Raw genomic sequence first — 22141 nt, 5'->3', positions numbered from 1 at the left:
TCTGACAGATAAAAGATAAGCTTTATGTCCGCCATTTTAGGCGAAATAAGGATACTCGTTTGGCCTAATCCTTGTTTTGCCTAAAATGGTGGACTATAAAAAAATCGTGGAGATAAAACTGGAGGGAAATTTTTCGAAAAAAAATATTTCCTACTATGTGGAGAACTGAGAAATACAGATGCAAAACCAGTTAAATCCCTCTTCCATATTCAGTTTCATAAACTGTTAAATCCCAAACCTTCAAATAACCTAATGAGAAAAGAGGAATCAAACCCGGTTAATTCCATATTTCAAACAATTAGAGGTTTCGTACTGTATAGGATTAGTTTAGTAATCTGAATATTTATTGCAACTCTTCGTAAATCATTCGAAATTTTATTTGGCAGAATTTGAAGTGTGTGCTTTCATTATTTTTTTTTTATTTTTGGACTGAAAATTGAAAAAAAAAAAAAGAAATCATTAGTTTTACGTCCCACGATTATGCCGGTTAGGCTAAAGGAGACGGTGATGATGAGAAATGAATGAAATGGTGGAATGAAGAAATATGGATTTCCATTTAGTAGATGATGATGGAGAGGAGGTTACATAATTCAATTTTTTGCACATTTGGATCCATTGTTTTCAATTTAGAACAAAATTAATGTAGCATTTATGTATCCATATTTATTTGTGCCAATCTTGTGCAACGTATAGTTGATAATACATTCTCCCCCCCCCCAATATTTTAGTATGCATAATACTGATTTCTGACTCTGACTCCCTTTCTTTTTGATAGGTTTTGTATCTTGAGCCTCAACAAAAATGGCCACTCATCCAGATGCAAAAGCTGTTATTTCCATTTACATACGCAACTTTAACGGGTTTTGCTATTCATCTACTCAAATATATTCGTATATATCCATGATCCTAGTAAATACATAAAGAGTTTTGGTAATCCTAACTCCTCGAAAATAGTTAATATAATATTAATCTATATATTTTGCATTTCTTAATTCTTTATATACTAGGGAATTTTCTCTTATATAATTTCCCTCTAGTTGAATTTAAACGATTTTTTCTTATTGACGCCATTTTAGGCGTAACGAGGATTAGGCCAAACGAGAATCCTTTTTCGCCTAAAATGGCGGACAAAAATCTTATCATTTATCGGTCATAAAAGTGTCAGATAATTGGTTAGGCGAAACGAGGATTAGGCCAAACGTGGCGACACGCCTAGGTGTATATCTTTAAGAATCCTTTCTTATTTATTGCACTCTTAACAAAAGCAGTTTTTTGTCCAAATCTCCTGTTTTGAGACATATTAATATGCTCTGGGCTTCCATGAGTGAGTCTCTTTAATATACTGTAATAGTACAGGTTGACTTTTTTTTTTTTCTTACTTTCAGGAGCAGAGATATCGAGATTTTTTTTTTTTTTTTTTTTTTTTTGCAATCAAATCAGTGTTCCAAGAATAGATACTGACTTGTCCATTAACCCTCTATTCAAACCGGAAGAAGTTCAAATTAGCTATTTCCAGTTTCAACATTTTTATCGTCATAGAACAAAAATGGCAATAGATAACAGCAAGCGGTTTTCTGCAATCGATTCAGTCTCAAGAAAGCGTATCATCACAACAAAATCGGAAGTGATTAATTTTGTACTACTTCCGGTTTGAATACTGATTTCTGTAAACCAAAAACACTTAGAGATATCGAGATGCATTTCTTTAAAAAAATGATTAAGCGTCGCAAGAAAAGGTTTCATCTCGTCCGTTAATCCTCTATTCAAACCGGAAGTGGTTCAAATTAACCATTTTCCGGTTTCAACATTTATCGCCATAAAACAAATTGGTACTAGATAGTGACAAGCGGTTTTATGCAAAGATTCAGGGTCTCAAGAGAACAACATACCATCAGAACCTGCGTCACTCCAACAAAAGCGGAAGTGGTGGGAAATGTACTGCTACTTTCGGTTTCAATGCTGATTTCCATAGTTCAAAAACTGGTAAGAGCAATCAAGATTTTTTATTTTTACAATAGATTCAGCTTCTGAAAAGTAGGTTCTATTTCTTCCTTTAATTATCTATTCAGTCCCGAATTGGTTCAAATGAATGATTTCCGGTTTCAATCTTCATCGGCATAGAACATGAGAAATAAGGAATAACGAGTAATGTATTTTTGATATGAATTCAGCATCCGAGGAATAGGTTCTGTCTCTAATTTTATTAATCAATTGCAACCAGTAGTTATACAACTTCAAGTTCGGGTATTGAATTACCGTAGTTTGGGAACATAGGCTTACTGTGAAACGAATCTCACTTATTATTACTTTTTAAGTTTATATACCAGTTTTCACATTTTCAACTTAAGGAAATTCTCACATTAGGCACTCCTCAATAATAAAAAAGAGAAAATTTAAATATTATTGAAAATATCCTCCTCCCCCCCCCCTTACGAGTGGAATTTTTGAAAACTCTGGACAACGTATTCCGTTACGTTTATTTAAGAGTTTATATAACGAATTTAACATCTCCAAGGAGCTCCCACATGGCCACATTGCTAGTGTATTAGCCTTTGAGATGGGATATTCGCGTTCGATTCCCTGTGAGACCTCATTTGGTTCAGATTTCATGTTAAGTTTCAGATCTAACAGCTAGGTCTTAAGGTAGGTTTCCATTTTACATGAATATTGTAGCTGTCATTAAAAAAATCTTGCAACCCAATCTTTTTATTTACTCTTTACATATTATAACTTTCTGAAAGCAAGAAAGATATCTCCACCCATGCAGCACTGCACCCTAGTGGACAAATAGTGAACCTCCTCATTAAAAACGTGTATTTTGGCGCGCTTCCCCTCTCTGTCCAAAAGATTCCGTTGTTTCAGAAGCGGCGAAACTGGTTTTGTCTGTATGTCAACGGGAGGGCGATAGCAGGTAGCAAGATGACCCAGAAAGTTGCACATGATTTAACTCCTTGCAAGATGAAAAAAAGGTGTTGTATGTCCCTTTCAAGACTATGTCTACATGGAGAAATATTATAGGGTTTCAAGATTTTTTTATGACAGCTACAAGATTCATGTAAAGTTACAACGTTCCATTATATAGCCTTCCTGCTGAAACAGTCGTTAAACTCAAATCAAACAAAAAAAAAAAAAAAAAAAAACACTTCCAACTTCAGTGAATTGCTACATTCGGTTCTTTGTGAATAATTGAAAGGGAAATTTTAATATTATAGAAATTATCCCCCTTTCCCTTTTAGGAGTGAAATTTTTGAAAATGCCGAAACACATATTCCATTATTTTTATTTAGGAGTCTATATACCAAATTTACATCGTCAACTTAATCTAATCCCTAAATTTGACACTTTGCAAATAAATATAGATAAAATTTCAGTACTCTGTATTATAGAAATAATCCCTTTTTTCCCTGTTAGGATCGGAATTTTGGAAATCATTCAAATACATATTCTCTTAATTTTATTAGTAAGAGAATTTACACACTGAATATTACATCTCAAACTTAAGTGAATCCCTCCATTTGTCAGTTTGTGAACAAATACAGAAAAAAAATGAATATTATTGTAAGTATTCCCTTCTTCCTCTTAGGAACGAATTTCAGATTTACAACATCCTTATATTTGGCTCTTTCTATTTTTTAAAAGGGAAAATTAAGTATTTTAGAAATGTCCCCGCTAGAAGCGGAATTTTTGCAAGCGCTGCAAGTCCTGCAACACATATTTGATTATGTTTAATGAAGAATTTATATGCTGAGTTTAATCTCTCTAACTATAGGGATTCGTGACATATACGAGTCTTGACAAAAAAAAAAAAGTTTAATACCCTTTACCCTTTCCCTTAGGATATGTATCATCTATCATCTAACAACAGTTACACAGATAGCTGTGTTTCCATCTGTTTTCTTTATCTGTTATTCTTGTGTCTTAGCATATATGAACATAAGATGGCAGAACTGTTGTATGTGTTACTGTTGTCAGACGATTCACAGGTTTACAACACTATTATTGTGACCGATTACTGAAAACATAGAACATTATTCATTACTTAGCAGAAGTGCCAAAGATATTTTGTAAAGCTTTGCTCATATTAAACGATAAATACCAATGTAAATTCTCCCAGGTAGTAACTAGTTATTTTTGATATGCTCGGAAGGCGATGTCTTTGTTCTGAACACTGAACACACAACTATATTATAGCCTACAAGAAAAGACAGTGGGTTCACACGTGTAACACCCTTAGCAAGGAAACTCATCCCAGCAAATATTGGCGTAAATTCCATCAACTCACTGGCAAAACGTCTCGCACGCCCTATCCTCTTATTCACAACAATCAAGCTCTTAATAGTGACATCGAAAAGGCGAATCTTTTTGCTGCATTTTTTCAAGATATCTTCACTCCGCTTCCTGGATGGCACATACCGCAACGCCTTCAATCTTCGATCAACCGTCACGCTGATCCGACATCTGCTCATTTACAACTATCTGACCAGCACGTTCTGGAACCTAATAATCCACTAACTCAGGCTGTAGACTCAGATGACATCAGAGCTACTTTAGCAACTAAACGCAATACGACACCTGGATTCGACTCCATTACATATGTTCTCATCAAACATGCACCTCCTTCTTTCATTCTGATTCTCAGTCATATTTATACATTCATCCTTCGAACTGGCTTCCTTCCGCTCGATTGGAAATACTCCAAAGTTCTTTTATTTCCTAAGGCAAAGAAACCACCATCTAATGTCCAGTCGTATCGTCCAATCCATTTAACAAGCTGTCTTTGCAAAGTATTCGAACGTATACTCGTTCGACGGCTTCCGAACACCTCCTTACATACAATCTTCTGCCAATCCATCAAGCTGGTTTCCGACCGCCTTTCAGCACACTAGATCAATTATTGCGACTTACCACTGCCATTTATAATTAATACAATAAGGGATTTCCTTCTTGTTTAGTTACATTTGATTTGGAAAAGGCATTTGATAAAGTCTGGCATCCTGGCTTGATATATAAATTACATAATTATCTGCTACCCATATCTTATATACGCTTAATCAATGCCTTCTTAACCGGACGTATTGCATACATCTCTCTCAACAACGCTCTATCACACCCAATTTTCTTACACTCTGGCGTACCTCACAAGGTTCTTCTTTATCTCCATTACTGTACTTACTTTACGTTGCTGATCTCAGAATCACTCCTCACGTCCAAGTCTATCAATTCGCTGACGACACAGCATTTCTAACAACGGTCGTACTACCCAACGTATCAACAGACTAATGCAGCCAGCCATCGACACATTTGTCCACTGGTGTGACGTATGGAGACTCAGTATTAACTCTGCGAAAACACAATCTATTGTATTTCTACCACCTGGTAGACGATCCAGAGTGCTTCGCAATCCAAATCTATTAAACATTCATGTGGACAACACGCCAGTTCCTCTTTCATCTTCTCTTACCTACCTTGGGGTGATATTTGACACCAAGCTCACTTGGACACCACACCTTCAGAAAATTATTACTCAAGCCAAGAACAGACTAAATCTCCTTACACGCTTAGTTGGAACCAGCTGGGGTTTACGACCATCTACTGTCCTCCATACTTACAAAGCTTTTATGCGGACTACTTTAACTTACGGCCATACAGCTTGGGCCGCTGCCCCCGACAAATTTTATAAACAATTATCTATAATGGAGCGACATGCTTTCAGATTGGCCTATCGAATTAAATTACCAAGTCCAACTAGGCTCCTCTATGACCTCATAGATTTTCCACCATTGCTTACCCATCTAGAACAGCTTCGCATCCGTTATATTACGCAACGTTTTGACTTACAACACCCCATGCTTCAGAACGTAATACGCTATGACCGAGACAATGATGCACCACCACGATACGTCAATTCTCCGCTGAGCCTAATGCACTGCATTAATTTTGTTATTTTCTTGTTTCACATTCCTCATCGCCTCCCTGCACATTTTCTATTATTATTATTTTATTTATGTATATCACCAGTTCAAGTTTATTTCTAATGTATATATGTTCATGTCTTTCAAATAATGAATAAAGAGAAAAACCCTTAGACCAACCATAATTGTTATAGCCTCCACAATATCAATGCACCACTTCCCCGAAGAAAGGGCGCAACCCTTTAAACGGGTAGACTGTAAAAAAAAATCTTTGTGCTGAATTGACACACAAGTAACAACGCTCAAGTGGTAAGTCATTTTGTGTTGTTTCAACACCTCATTTTTATTTATTTATTTATTAATTATTTATTTATTTATTTATTTATTTTTTACAGTGTAGCGTTATCAAATCTAGGAGACTCAGGTGGGCAGGCCATGTAGCCAGAATGGAAGAAAATGGTAACGCTTTCAAAGTTTTAATTGGAAGTCCAATAGGAAAGAGACCATTAAGTGCAGATGGGAGGACAATGTTAAGAGGAATCTCGCAGAAATAGGAGTACAAAGTAGAAACTGGAACCAGTTGGCTAAGGACAGAAGTCTATGGATAGCTTTTGTGAACGCGGAATTGAACCTCCGGATTCCATAGACCATAGAGTTAGTTAGCTTAGATAAGCATCATATCTAAGGAGCTATGTGTTTGTTTGTTTTTAATAGACGAAGCAACCATAATGTCGTCTACAGCAATTTGGTATCTCAAACTGTTCCGGAGATACGATAAACATTCGTACCGCTTGCAACACTGCTTACAATTACGTAATTACATGGGCTTGTTATCACAATCACCAAACAGTATCGCTATGTTATACGTACCGTGGAAGCAAAGGAAAGCGACAATCATTTCAAACATTTCTTACAAATACGTCATTTAAGCAGTGCTGCTAACATTACCAATTTATCATATTTTCGGAAAGGTTAGAGATATCAAATTCCTGAAAATCGCATTATGATTGTTTAGTCTATTGAAAACCATATAACTAACTCCATAGATATGATACTTATCTAAGTACGTTTTTTTTTTTAATAAAATCTTTATTTTAAAAAAAGTCAAGTATTTAGTTCATTGTAATTTCGTTTCTATTTGTTCAAAATGCATTGTATTATGGCCATAGTATCCGACACTAAGTTGCTTTAAATGTGCATCGCTCCGTTCACCTCATTTGTTTTATTACTGTTGTGGAGTCCTCCAGACGTTTAGTGTTTGCAGCCCCCCATTAGGCAAGACTGACTATTAAATGTCGTATTATGTTTACGTTTTAAATGTAGAAAAATACATTTTAAATATGTAATAATCTGACGTAGTGCCATTTGAAAATATTTAACTTTATATTGAATTGGCCACACTGTAAATCCAGTAGTATTGCGGAGTATGTCAAACTAATTCAAACTTGATGTTTACTTGCTTCCCAATTTCAAATTTTTCTGTCAATTAGGTCAGAACATGCAAGGAGGAGTCATTTTATATAGTCCATAATTTATGTGGTTCCATATCAGACGAGTCCCGACAAAAGGGAGAGGACAGAAAGGCCCGAGTCAAAACGGCCCTGCGTCAAAAGGGTCCTACGTCAAAAGGGTCCTACGTCAAAAAGGCCCGGGTCAAAAATGGCCTCGAGACAGAAGGGTCCCAGTCAAAATGGCCCCACGACAAAAGGACCCTGGTCAAAAGGGACCGGGTACAAACGGCTCAACGGGCAAAAAAAAAAAGTCAAAGCACGAGTGGAAATCAGGGATGCACGGGGGGATAGTGTCCCCTTAGTAAATTGAATTGTTTATCCAAATGAAGGAAGAATATCAGTAGTTATTAGTAACAAATAGGAAATTTGAACGGTGATATTGATTTTGTTTGGTTGTTGTTTGTTCCGCAACAATCGCTATTGCTTAAGTCGGTTTTTCATGAAAGTTTGCTTGCACCTTCGTATCTCTGGACTTGTATTCTCGTGACATAGCCCACAGATTTTACCTATTCATGACCTATTCCCTTAGGTCTAAAATTCCATTTTCATCCCTGGATCAAAGTATAAAAACGCATATTAGTACGAAAAATATTGTGGAAAACATTAGTTTAATTTTGCTATGAGAGGACACATGTGGTCTGTATACAGGGTTAGTCAAAGTATTGGGACACTACAATAATAACGACATGCGTGGACGGAGGAAACGCAAATGCTACAATGCTGCAATGCTGATTTGGGGTGTGGTCACTGTGGAAGCCATCTTTAATTCCGCTATATTGCTTATAACAATATTTTTTAAACGGTAAAAGGTATGAGTTTACACTTCTATTTAGGCTTGACTATTCCCACAAATAAGAATGTGAATTTATTTTTGACACATCGCCACCTGTTTATGAGACAGGGTGTGCTATGTTTGACATATGTATCTAATAGAAAAAAGTGTCATGACAGGACAATAACGAAGAGACGCGTAGTCGGAGGTAAAGCAAATGTTCCAAGTTAGAATTAGTGCAAAAATTACGTTAAATGATTTTGTGTACATCTCTTCAGCCTTCTTTAATACCGCATATTGTATACCATACAATATTTTTAAATAGAAAGAAAAAAACTGAAATGAAATTTTTGAGTTTTACGTCCCACGGTCATGCCGGTTAGGCTAAAGGAGACGGCGATTATGAGAAATGAATGAAATGGTGGAATGAAGAAAGTGGGAGAACCCGAGGAAACCCACGCACACGGTGTTTGTCCACCACAAAGTTCACTTGGCGGGAGCAGGGTTTGAACCCGGGATCCCATACACCAGAGGTGAACGCTCTACCACTGAGCCACCGCGGCCCCAAGTAGAAAGAAGTATGTGCGTCACATAAATTTAGGCTGGAATGTTCCTACAAACGATAATCTGAATTGATTTTTGACCGACCGTCATTCATTTACGACGTACCGTATGCTACGTTTGACATTTATTTCTGGTAGAAAAACTATCGGAAATGAAATGAAATCTTTGTTTTACGTCCCACGGTTATGCCGGTTAGGCTAAAGGAGACAGTGATGATGAGTAATGAATGAAAAGGTGGAATGAAGAAAGTGGGAGGAAACGGGAGAACCCCGAGAAAACCCCACGCACACGGTGTTTGTCCACCACAAAGTTCACTTGGCGGGGGCTGGATGGAACTCGGGACCCCAAACACCAGAGGTGAATGCTCTACCACTGAGCCACCGCGGCCCCAGAAAAACTATCGGGAAAGGCAAGTAATAAAGAGGGCGTTCGTCATGTTCTTCACGTTTCTGTTTGTTTGCTTGCGTTTGTTAAATATTGTAGAGTGAGTTACCACATACTTTAATAGTAAGTATAACCTACTTTAATATATTTTAATACTAGGTATATTTGTTGTTAATTGTTATTTTACGAATATTATAAAGCAATAGAATTAGGGATGGGCATGAGCGAGTTCGAGCGAGTTTTCTTTGAAACTCGACTCGACTCGAAACAGACATCTTTGAGCTCAACTCGAGAACTCGATTCGAAAAATTTCCTACAACTCGACTCGAATTTGGGTCGAGTTTCGAGTCGAGTCCAGCCAAAACGAACCAATTCGAGCTAAACCCTATGTGTAGTTCCAAGTACTCTCTTGAAGTATCCTACATAGACAATATAATTATACTACTACTACTACTATTACTAATACTACTACTACTACTAATAATAATAATAATAATAATAATAATTATTATTATTATTATTATTATTATTATTATTATTATTATTATTATGATTATTATTATTATACTGTGTATAACCATGAAAGGTAGACGGTTTGTATCCCAATACTGAAAACTAGTTGATTGTCGATCTCGGTCGTCGAAAACTCTTCAGGAGGCAAGGACATCGGTCACGAGGTTCTGGGTTTGAGTTCCGGAGAAGTAAGTATTCGGGCTTGAGTCAAAAATTGTTAAAACTCACAGGACGCTGGCCAAACATGTTAAAAACTGCTCGGCCTGGATTTAAGGTTAATGGCTCGGCTCATAGCTCATTCACTATCGAGCCGAACCAAGAAGTGACCCGAGTCAACAGCTCACCCAACTGAGCCGGCTCGAACCAATGGTTCATCCATGCCGAACTGAATTGAGCTAATTTCTCACCCAACCGAGCCAGTTCGAGCCATCGACTCAGTTGACCTGAGTCGAACCGGGCCGATAGATTCATTTCAACGGAGCTAGCTCGAGCCGATGGCTTAATTGAGCCGAGTCGATGGCTTGTTCCAACCGAGCCGATGGCTCATCCCAATCGAGCCGGCTCGAGCAGTTTGATCAGATAAACCGAGCCGAGCCGGTTGACATTACTACCCGGTTTGGGCTTCCACTTGGGCTAAAAATTCTACCTTGCAAGTCCCAGCCTTGATGATAAAAACTACTCACTTATATTGGTATATATATTTATATTGGTGCTCACACTATTTAAGGCTGTCTCCTTGTTAAAATATATTGTCGTCTCGTTATCGAGATAACACATACCCCACAAGATGCTCTAAAAGTACGAGACGAGATGCACCCCTGTCGTGAGCAACACTAAAAGTATTCCACATTACTGCTTACAATTTTGATGGTTTTCGTTTTTCAGTCTAATCAGACCGTGATTTCAAAACGAGTTTAAAACGAGCTGAACGAGCGAGCCATTTATCAAACTCGACTCTACTCCAAAATCGATCTCAAAATAGTGACTCGACTCGAGAAAATTATCTTTGACTCGACTCGTGCCCATCCCTACATAGAATGCTCTTCATGTGCAAAGTTTTGAACATTCAGTAGAACCCAACGACTTCGCTCAAATAGTACCAGGTGCTAACAGTGTTTTATCTTATCAGTGTATTGTGCTGTGTGAGGTTAATACGGTAAGGGCAGGGCTAAAAGTGGATCTCAAAAGGTAGGGGGACGGTAGGTAGCGGCATGGCATCAGACCGTTCCCCCTCCGTATCTTTGACCATTGTATTTTTTAGGAACGGGGGGACGCCGTACATAATTTTTCGAGGCGAGGGGATGGCGTCTCCCCGCGTTTCCCCTCACTTTTACCCCCTGGGCAGTGGTCGAAGTGAGACGGTATGCGGTGGTATGCCATACCGCCTCTAGTTTTTCTGTAATGAGGACACCGTCTCTGGTTTTTCAGTGATCAAGACAATATCTAAATAGCCGGTATGTTGAGTCAAAATCTTAATAAAACATACCGCCTCTGCTTTTTCTCCACTTCGAACACTGCCCCTGGATAAGGGTAGAAAGAAATCATATCCAACACAGTAAAAAAAAAATAAAACACCATTTAAACACTTTTAGTACAGATGTTGAGGGGAAAATTGATGAAATAGAGCTTATAAAGTGTGCTTCGCGTCTACAAAAGCATTCAGTTTTCAAATGCAGTATCTAGTATGACATTTAAAACACTTCTTCTCGGCCAACAGGTCGAAAACAAAGTGAAGACACAATTTTTGCAAATACATCTGGGAAATAACTTGGAAAACACAGTATCTAAAAGGGGTGAATATGTGTAATCTGGAGGTGTTCAAAGAGTGTCGGTAATGTGTAAAGTGCTCTACTTCGTCTAAAAGTAGTTTCTGTATTTTTTGCAGAAATTAAGAAATATAAGATACCTAAATTTTCTAGAGCTTTCGCAGGTAATTGGTGGGAATATGTGTTATTTTTCGACGAATTTAAATTAAACCTGAATGGATATGATGATAGAATAACAGTTTTTCGGCAAGTAAGTACAGAGCTAAATGTCAAGAACTTTCAGCCTACTGTAAAACACGGAGGAGTTTGTGTTATTTATGTTCATCAGGTGTTGCTTAGTTAGTGTGTGTTGACGAGATTATGACAAAAGAAATATATCTTAACGTTCTTAGGACAAATCTTGACCAAAGTGTGGAAAATTGGAAATGACAAGGACTTCTAATTTGATCAAAATATTATTCCAAACAAAGTGTATATTGTAAGGAAATAGTTGTTTTAAAATTGTCCCAAAGTGCGCGAAACCTGACTCCAAAGTACAGGCTTAAACCCCATCGAGAATCTTCGGAACGAATTGCTACGTAAGGTCAATATGTACGACTTACGGTGAAACAAGTTTTGATTAAAAACACTATGCAGATTGTGGGACAATATTTCCCCACACCAGGAAAATTGCAAGAACTATGCCGGAACGCTTAAAAGAAGTTATAAATCGTCGTGTGTTTGCTATTAAATACTAACTATTAACTTGGAGAGAGAAAATAACTTTTGAGGACATTTTATAGTAGTTTGCTTATGATGTCCGAATATTAACGTGATGAAGTAAACACAGAGTGACACATGCAAGTTTAATTCACTATATTTTATCTTATAGTTTATATTCACTAAATTATTTTTATAAGGGTCGCAAATACAAATTTTTTGTGTATGTGTGTCTGTTGCATTGCATGCAGACTGCACGCATTTTTGTTTATCGATGTGCTTTCAAACTTCTAAACCGACGTACAATCTTAACGAAGCTTGGTCTCTGGTTTTTTCTTACCTTCCGACATAAGCCTATTGTTTGGAGTTGCAGTCTATAAAGAATAAAGAAGTAAAGGAGAGTAAAATCCATCCGATTTTACAAGTTTTCACATATACATATAAATCAATTGAGACGTACAATTGTAGTAAGGACAAACTCAACATCGGATCATTTCCTTTAATTTCGAGTTATAATAGAACACAAGTTTCTAAAGTTAATATTTTTATAATATTTCCTAGGGAAGATTTTCGAATTTTCTTCCTACCCTCAAAAATAAGGGTAGTTTACTGAACGGTCAAAATAATAAGAAAAATGCTATTTTCTCTAAAACGATTCTAACGATTTTGTTCATATATCAATGTCATTACCAGTATAATAATGTGGTATAAATCATTTCTCTGGTTAAAATACAGAAGGGTTAATTTACTCTTGCGTATAAGTCCTTTCGGTGAAATTTTTTTCAAGTACTTTTTTAAGTTGTCAAGAGAGAGAGAGCGAGTGATAAATTATGTCTTCGTTGGTGCAACACATTGTTATAAAAAAAAAGGATGTCTCTATTTACGCATGTTTAATTAGACATATTTAAAGCACACAAATACAAGTTCAGTTAGTACATTTTCACGTTTGAACACTTATGCAACTGTCTTTAATTTGCGGTACATTTTCAGCTTTGAGGACTCATCCAATTGCCTCAGCCGCAATAACTCGCTTACATTTCTTTGGACCACATTCGTTGCATCGTATATCGAGTGCTCTTGACCTTCATGTGGACATAAGTTTGTTTCTTTTATTCTTAAATTTCTTGGAATTGAGAGAAACCTTTATTGAAACAAGAGATCTATTGTAGTTATCGCAATGAATTGAAGAAAATGTAAATAACAGACATATTAGGCATTTAAGCAATAATATAGGCAATATAGAGCAAAATACTTGAAATATATATATATTTTTAAATAAAGGCAGACCTCCAAAATGAAATTTAAAACGCATTCATTTTTGTTATATCTTTAACATAAAGAAATATGCATTTTGCCTAATATCCGGTCTCTAGAAACAGTAATTCTTTTCCATTGTTAATTAATTTGGAGTTATCCTTCAATTTCAGTACTGAGGCTGTATGAGACGTAGACCTACACTTTAACGTGGAATCCAAATTAAATAAGTTTCCACCGGAAATTCAATACTGGTCTCTCAAGCCAAAGGCAAGTATGCTAAACATAATACTAAACGAAAAATGAAATGAAATCTTTCAGTTTTACGTCCCACAATTATGCCGGTTAGGTTATAGGAGATAGTGGTGATGAGAAATGAATGATATGGTGGAATGAAAAATGTGGGAGAAAACGGGAGAACCTCGAGAAAATTCACACACACGGTGTTTGTTCAACACAAAGTCCATTTGTCGTGAGCTGGGATCGAAACAGGGACCCCACGCACCACAGGTGAATGCTCTAATAATACAAAAACACGTATGCGAAACATAATACTTTTATAAGATTTCTAAGGGAAGGTTTTCGAATTTTCTTCCTAGCCCCCAAAATACGGGTAGTTTATTGGAGAACGAAAACAAAAATAAAAATACGATTTTCTCAAAAACGACTCCAACGATTTTGCTTATACATCAATATTTCATTACCTGTCTTATTTTCTCAAACACGAGTCAGTCGATTTTGATCGTAGTTCATAAATAAATGATTTATTAATAATCTGGGAATGTGGCATAACTCATTTGTCCTGAAAATATCCACAACTTGTGGTTTACTCTTGAGAGTGAATTCTTTTCAATGTTCTTTGAAAATGCTTTAGGCGATAGTTCACATTTCATAAATAAATGTTTGATTAAGAACATATATGCAATATGGAAACATCCACACGGAGCAGTCTTGGGGATGAGTTTCTACTTCGTGTTGAAGTATGTACTGTAGGCCTGTATGAAAAATATACACTATTAAGTAGCAAGTTGCATCTATTATTATGTCAATTCTCCTGACAGTGATATACATACTACTTACAAGCATAGTAAAACGATAGAGTTGTTCATGAAATAAACTATTTAAATGACGGTATTCAGTGTTACGTAATATTTTGTGGTAATATACAGGGTGAGGCAAAAGCCCAGCACCACACTTGTATTTTTGAAACGGCGTGAGGAAGGGTGACGAAACTTTGGCTGTTGGTAATTGGGGTGGGGGCGCACCAGATGGTATTATTTAGCATCGTGGCGGCCATATTGAAAGCCACCATTTTGAATTGTCCCAATATTTCAAATGGAAAGGGGTCATGCGAAACATTAGTTTTGGCTAGAATTCCACCGGAAATACGAATCTGAAGATATTTTTCACCTAACTTTAATCAGTAATAAAATTTTGTGAAGTAAACACTGCATGTGGGATCCTATAAGATAAGCTCTATGCTTTCCCCGTTGTGTGCTACACATAATGCAAAACATTTTTTTCCAGACTTGATGAACATATAGTAACACTTCTGGCGTCACAGAGTCGCAAGCGTGCCTGATTCATTGCTCGAGGTGTAGGAGATCAGTGACTTTTTCCTCATAAAGAAGTGCTTTCAGACCGCCCCATAGATAAAAGTCTAAGTATGTCAGGTCGGGCGAACAGGATGGCCACTTAATAGGCCCTCGAAGATCAATCTAGTGGCCCGTTAACGGTGCATCCAACCACTCCCTGGTATATAATGCACAGTGAGAATGTGCACTATCTTGTTGGAAAAGGCAGGGAAGTCACCTTCTAGGTTCAGCAGTGACATGGAACATCCAGTATGTCAAGATATCTGTCCCCATTTAGGTTCCCACGGATGAAGAATGGCCCGACGATACGAGTGTTCTATATCCCACACCATGCTATCACCTTTTCCGCACCAATTACCCTCGAGGCATCTGTTCCTGATGGGTTTGTGTCTGACAATAACGGTGATTCTGTTTATTGACCTCACCGTTCACATGAAACAGCTCATCACTAAACAACACACTAAGTGGAAACGTGGAATCCTAGTTACACTTCGTCACAGTTCATTCTGCAAATTGCATTCTCCCATCTGGGTCATCCTCCGTTAGATGCTGCTGTAGTTGGAGTTTGTATGAATACTACTTGTTTGTGTGCAACACACAGAGTATCGATCTCTGTCTTACACCTGAAACTGCAGCTAAACGTTTGGTACTGTGTTCCGGGCTTTTCACCAAGGATGCTGCAACTGCCGTTGCTGTTGCCTCATCGGTTGCAGTCCTCGAGCTTTCACTGTGGTATGTGAAATGTTGTCTCTCTCTGGATGCCGAGTATTGAAATCATCATCGATGGCTCTGACCTGCATTCCCCACTGATGAGAACAATTTCAATCCTTGCTTAGTGGGTGGGAGCCATGTTACGTAACTTGAAAAGACAAAATCAAAAATCATTACATGATGCAATATTTACTTCGCAAAATTTCATTACTGATTAAAGTTAGGTGAAAAATATCTTCAGATTCGTATTTCTGGTGAAATTCTAGCCTAAAATCATGTGTCGCATGCCCTGCTTCCCATTTGATATATTGGACTTGAATTCAAAATACTGTAAACAAGAAATTGAAGATGGCCGCCATGATGCCAAATGGCGCCATCTGGTGTGCCACTACCCTAATTACACACATCCGAAGTTTCGTCATCTTTCCTCAACCCATTTCAAAAATACATGGGTGGTGCTGGATTTTTAACCCATCCTGTACTTTAAGTTCACGTTTATCTGGGAAGGGTTGATAGTAACCCCACCACGGAAGTCGAGAAATACTTTAATGGTAATAAGCTATTATGGCTTATTATGAGTATATGTTTCTATTTCCTGTAAATGGGTGTAATTTTTAATTTTGGTCTTAGTTATGATTTGTTTTGGACGTACATCTACTTTTCAGGCAAGCGTTAGTACAGTCTTAAACATGTCCCCTCATGATGGCACATAATAAAATGTTGAAGAATGTTCAACATAACCAGTACTCGGGATTGAATCAGAACCTTTGCGGCTGGAAAGCAAGCACAAAAAAAAAAAAAAAAAAAAAAAAAAAAAAAAAGCGGTGCAACGATTGTGCTATTTAGATTTAGTATGTGAGTATTAATGGTGAAATAGGATTATTATTATATTTAAATATTTGCACGATCTGAGATTTGGAATAATACTCGAAGAAAACAACATTATATATTTCAGTTTATCACACTTTAGTTTTCACGAGCAATGTCAAGGTTGCGTGAAAAACAATAATGACTTTCTGAGCATATTTTGTTACAAATTCTTGTAACATTTAGAAGGTACTTAAAATAACAAGCAGCATATTGTCAAAATAGCAAGAATTGTCAGTAAATTTCGATACTGTTTGCTCCGTTTCATCAGACAGATATTGGGATAGCATCTTCTTCAAGGTCCGGATTATTATTCTTTATTCTCAAACTTAACAAGTAGGTAGCTATAGCCTCAATACTGGTGGTGATTTCTTCCAAAAATTTTGTAGAGGGAGCGTGAGCAATACCGGCGAAGGTTCATAATAGAGGAGGGCAAGAGGGGAGGCAAGAAAATTTTAGGGGAGCGAGGCAACAACACTTGTTTTGCTTTGAATATCATTTATTATCAGTTGTAACTACATTAGTAGTCAGTTATTATTATTATTATTATTATTATTATTATTATTATTATTATTATTATTATTATTATTATTATTATTATTATTATTATTATTATTATTATTATTATTTACTGGTTGTACATAGAAAAATTGAGGGCGAAGGGGGGCGAGAAAAAATATTGGGGTGGCAGTCGCCCCCCTGTAGCGCCGCCACTGAGCGTGGGACTAAACAAAATATGAGGAAGCTGCACTTGGACATTATTTCGTAAAGAAATGGGAATACAAGAGTGAAATGTAATTTATCTTTGCTATTAGGGTAGAGGTCTGCACGGACCGGAATTGTTTGCCTGGGCCCGGCCTGGCCCGTGAGTTTATGATGCAAGGCCCGATCCGAGCCCGAATATGTTTTAGTATTTAGGCCTGAGCTCGTGTGATGATCATATGAGCCCGAAATAAACCTGAATTACAGAAACTTAATAATTAACGCAAAATATAATTTTTACTAACAGCAATAAGAGGTTTCATTTTGAAGTTGTCCTTTAAAAGTTTCTCAGAAAGAATGGTCCAATAAATATCTTGTATAGTAACAAAGTTAGGCCCGAAAAGGCCCGAGAAATATGGTTGTATACTTAAAAATTTATGGCCCGGGCCCGAAGTGCTATACGCTTTATAGGCCCGAGCCTGCCCGCAGACTCGGCGCGAGCCCGTGCAGACCGCTATATTAGGTGCCGTACAAGTTTTTCGTATTCGGCCGGAGGGAACTAAGCCCCTGGAAGAAACACTGGTGCTGGTTGTCCTAACCGTCTTTTCCCCCACTTTATATATATATATACAGGATGGGCCATTTTAATCAATCCACGGAAATATCTGAAAAATGGTAAAACATAGAAGAAATGTTTGAAGTACACGTTATATATTGCTAAGGGGGAAAACCAATTCCACCAAAAGTACCCCTCTTTGCCCCCCGTAAATGGGGGTAACGGGGGGTAACTTTGAAATGTCAAATGGGAACATGGGTCGAGTAATACCTCGTTCGAAAGGTCTTGGAAAACTAAGTAACGCTGTACCAAAAGATGTTTCATATGGAGCACCAGTTTCAAAATGGCCTCCATGATATGGTTCGGAAACTCCAGTACCCGTAGTATGAAAACCATGGAAGGTAAATGAATGGAACAAAATTGAAATACGTAAATATCATAGAGCATATCGAATGGTGTGGTCCTGTGATCCCAGTGGCCTCCCTGAAGGGATCTTGGGGGCTAACTTCAATATGTTAGAGTAAAATTGCCATAATGTATAGAGAGAAATCCAAGTCCGGCAAAATAATTTCTTCCTGCGCTCTGTATGTGAGTGGAGTGGAAAGTAACTGTGAAAGTTCAAATGAGAATTCTACTTTAATTCGCAAATTAAGGCTACGCTACAAATAGGTATGGTGTGGTTGAAACATGTGTTTGTAAGGATGACGCTGTAGTAACTAAAAAAAAAAAAAAAAAAAAAAAGGCGAAATTTTATTTGAATGGTAACGCATATCTCTATGGCTGAGTATGATTTGATGCGAAAACAGAAGGAACGTTATACGAAAGAAGTTGTCGAATAATGCAGTTGCTAGAACTTACAAACGTGTGAATTTGCTAATCTCCGTCGCCACAGAAATTTTTATGCAATACGTGCTAGTTAGTCGGAAAGCATTTCGGGGATATACGCACACACTGTTTCGTCCCTCAAGCTCACAATATGACATGAGTGCTAATAGTTAATCAAAATGTAACTGTGGCCATCGTACGGTCAAGCGTACGCCCGAACCGTTGTCCGGTCGGACATTGAAATTTTGAAGTTAGCCCACAAGACCCCTTCACGGAAGCCGCTGGGATCACAGGGATCACATCATTCGATATGCTCTATGATATTTACGTATTTCAATTTTGTTCCATTCATTTACCTTCCATGGTTTTCATACTACGGGTACTGGAGTTTCCGAACTATATCATGACGGCCATTTTGAAACTGGTGCTTCATATGAAACACCTTTTGGTACAGCGTTACTTAGTTTTCCAAGACCTTTCGAACGAGGTATTACTCGACCCATGTTCCCGTTTGACATTTCAAAGTTACCCCCCGTTACCCCCATTTACGGGGGGCGGAGAGGGGTACTTTTGATGGAATTGGTTTTCTCCCTTAGCAATATATAATGTGTACTTCAAACATTTCTTCTATGTTTTACCATTTTTCAGATATTTCCGTGGATTGATTAAAATGACCCACCCTGTATATATATATATATATATATACAGGGCCTGATCCAGGATTTTCTGAGGGGGGTACACCAAATAACTGCCAGTACATTTGAATTCAATTTGAGTATTTTAAATGCCTTTAGGCATCTGTAGTGTGAATGAGGAAATGCCCTGGAAATGCTAAGTATTTTGCTCTCGGTCCTTCAACCTTAAGAAAATTGACCGAAACTATTGGTTTTGCAAAATCACTGGTAGCTTCTCACTGTAGGTAGTGTACATTTACAACGAAGGGGGTGCACGTGCCATATATATAGCATGGCGTCATTTATAGATCACTTTCAATTTTGCGGGAATCGATCACATGGTATTAAAAGTCGTTTTATACTTCTTTCTGTAACATCACAATAAGGGTAACTCTTTATAAGCGCCTTTAACTCTTAAAAAAGAAAAAAGAAAAAACTGATGTCCAAATATTAATCTTAAATTCCTAGTCGAAAGACATCATGTTTGATTGGATTGGGCTTGAGTTTAGCGATCTCTTAAGCAGCGAGGCTAAGGCATCCGAACCACATGAGCTCCTGCGGAGAATCGAACAAGGTCTCTCGCGCCGAAGATGCATACGCTAACCATATAGCCACGAAGAAGCTCTCATCATTTGCGAATTCTGATTAGGAAGTATGGAATTTCAATGTTAGTGTTTTTACTCCCTGCAATGAAAATGAATAATGCAGTCTTATTAGAATATAGTGTCTCGTTTCGTCATTAAAAAAAAGAAAAAAACTGATCCAGGCGAGGTTGTGATTGTATAGAAACACTGAAACTGTTGGAATGATGTTTCCTGGTGATACTAAAAAAAAAAAAAAAAAAAAAAAAAAAAAACAGAAAAATAAAATGATTCACGAGGAACCACTCAAGAACAGCTTTTCTCTTATTGAAAACAAGACTAGGTTGAGGGAGAAGGCCATGGAAAGGACAAGAGATCACCTGCTACTCGAAAACTCTTTCATCTGAGCCGCTTTTACGCACAGATTCTACGCCGAAAGTTAAAGCCAGCCAAATTTTCCAGTGTATAAAATATCAGTAGTAAAATCACGACTAGTCCCATATACTAATGTAATGATAGATGCTAAGAAGACTAGCGTATAAAATTTTATGGTTACGTCGGAAAAAGTGATGTATGTTTATCTTAAGAAGTCAGGGTGGCTGCTGGTCTGTAGTGAGTTGAGTAAATATTGTTCTTCTATAAATTATACTATTAAAAAAAACGAATTGCTAATTAGCTTTAATTCCCTTTTTTCCAGGTTTTCCTAAAATTTTAATAATGCACTTTGTGTCATGAAGCACCTTGTGGGCAGCTCTTGAAACGTTTTACCATTACCCGAAAGTGTGGTATTTAAATTTTTTCACTTTGTTTACATTTTTTGAATGGGATTAATAATTTCACATATAAACATCAAAAGATAACCTCTAGCTGAATTGCTCTGAAAGTAGACTTCTGGTTGCGTCCCTGGACATCAGTTCGAATTTGAATCGTCATTGTCAAAGTTTTCAGGGAAAATATCTACTTACTACTGGCAAGACTGCAGAAACGAGATACATGGAAAGACGCGAAGCGGTTGTCTTCGGTTCGCACGCTTAACATGTCTGTTGACAGACAGCCTTAAGCTATTACTTACGACAACAACATAAACAATATTAAAATAAAAAGAAATTCTGAGATTTACTAACCATGATCTCCCTCACTGCTACTGAAACTCGTTTGCAAGTAATAATACACACTAGGGAAGCTCCTTCACGTAACAGATACCGGATATGTTTTCGTTACGAACACATGACATGAATATCTGAAGGTCTACGCTCACCAGAGTTGCCAACCGCAGAGAACAAAATTATCGATTTTCGTCTTTATCGTGTATCACAAAAGATCGTATATTCGTTACACACGTGATAATTGTCGAAACAAGTATAATTATACTAATAATAGCAATAATATCTTCAGTTTCGAACTCTAAATCGGCGTCAATGTCCTCACTATTTTTTCTATATATATTCTTATTAACACTCCTCTGAACAATATTTCCATCAAGTATGTTATAAAATACAGGATTTCCCCGTAGCTATATTTGTCACTGTAACTCGGTGAAGTCGAAAAACAAGCGAGCATTGCTAAATCTGATTGACCTCTCCTTACCGCCATTAGGTGGCTCAAAACATTAGGTTCTCCGTATGTGAGATGTAGTGTTTATTGCGTTTATTTTTTTATTTTATTTAAGTCTTCACTTCAACGTTCAAAATGGTTACACATGGGTTGCAGCTTACGGGTTTCTTTTCATTACCTTCAATGAGGCTCGCGTTCTTACTCCCGTCGAGGCTCGCCCTTACTCGGGCTTGGAATCTTGACCTCTTCTTTGACTAAATGGTTAGATTACGCGCCTTGCACGTGGAAGACCGGGTTCGATTCCCGGCGGGAGTTCATGTGGTTCGGATTCCACGTCAATCAGTAGGTTCCGTCTCATATAGTCTCGCTACTGAAAGAGACGTTAAACTCAAAATCAACTCAACTCGTGTTCGGACTCTCATCCTCCAATAAAGATCGGACTCACTAGCCTGCTTGAAGCTCGCATTCACTAATTTCATTAGGGCACGCCTTTAATTGGACTTGGGCTCACTACACTTAGTGGAGCTCAGGCTCACTGTCATCAAAGGGCTCGAACTCAATGACGTCAGTGGAATTTGATCTCACTTATGCTCATATTCATTACCTTCAGTGGGGCAGGTGCTCGCTGTTGTTGAGGCTTGGGCTTACTCAGGTTCGGTCTCATATTTTTCAATGAGGCTCGCTCTTACTAGCCTCATTGG

At 37.5% G+C, this 22141-nt stretch overlaps 1 protein-coding gene across 1 annotated transcript in view; it reads right to left on the bottom strand.

Annotated features, from left to right (window-relative positions):
• Positions 1-21167, bottom strand: part of DhpD (guanine deaminase) — a 101837-nt gene extending 80670 nt beyond the window's left edge. The window contains exon 1 of the mRNA XM_081748708.1: positions 21011-21167. Coding sequence (XP_081604834.1) covers positions 21011-21013 — 3 coding nt within the window. The 5' untranslated portion in view covers positions 21014-21167. The remainder of the gene's footprint in view (positions 1-21010) is intronic.
• Positions 21168-22141: the final 974 nt, after the last annotated feature.

The sequence above is a fragment of the Thermobia domestica genome, chromosome 2, assembly GCF_964235325.1.
Source record: "Thermobia domestica chromosome 2, izTheDome1.hap1.1, whole genome shotgun sequence".
Lineage (NCBI taxonomy): Eukaryota > Metazoa > Arthropoda > Insecta > Zygentoma > Lepismatidae > Thermobia > Thermobia domestica.
This window is presented reverse-complemented; position numbering and strand designations above follow the sequence as displayed.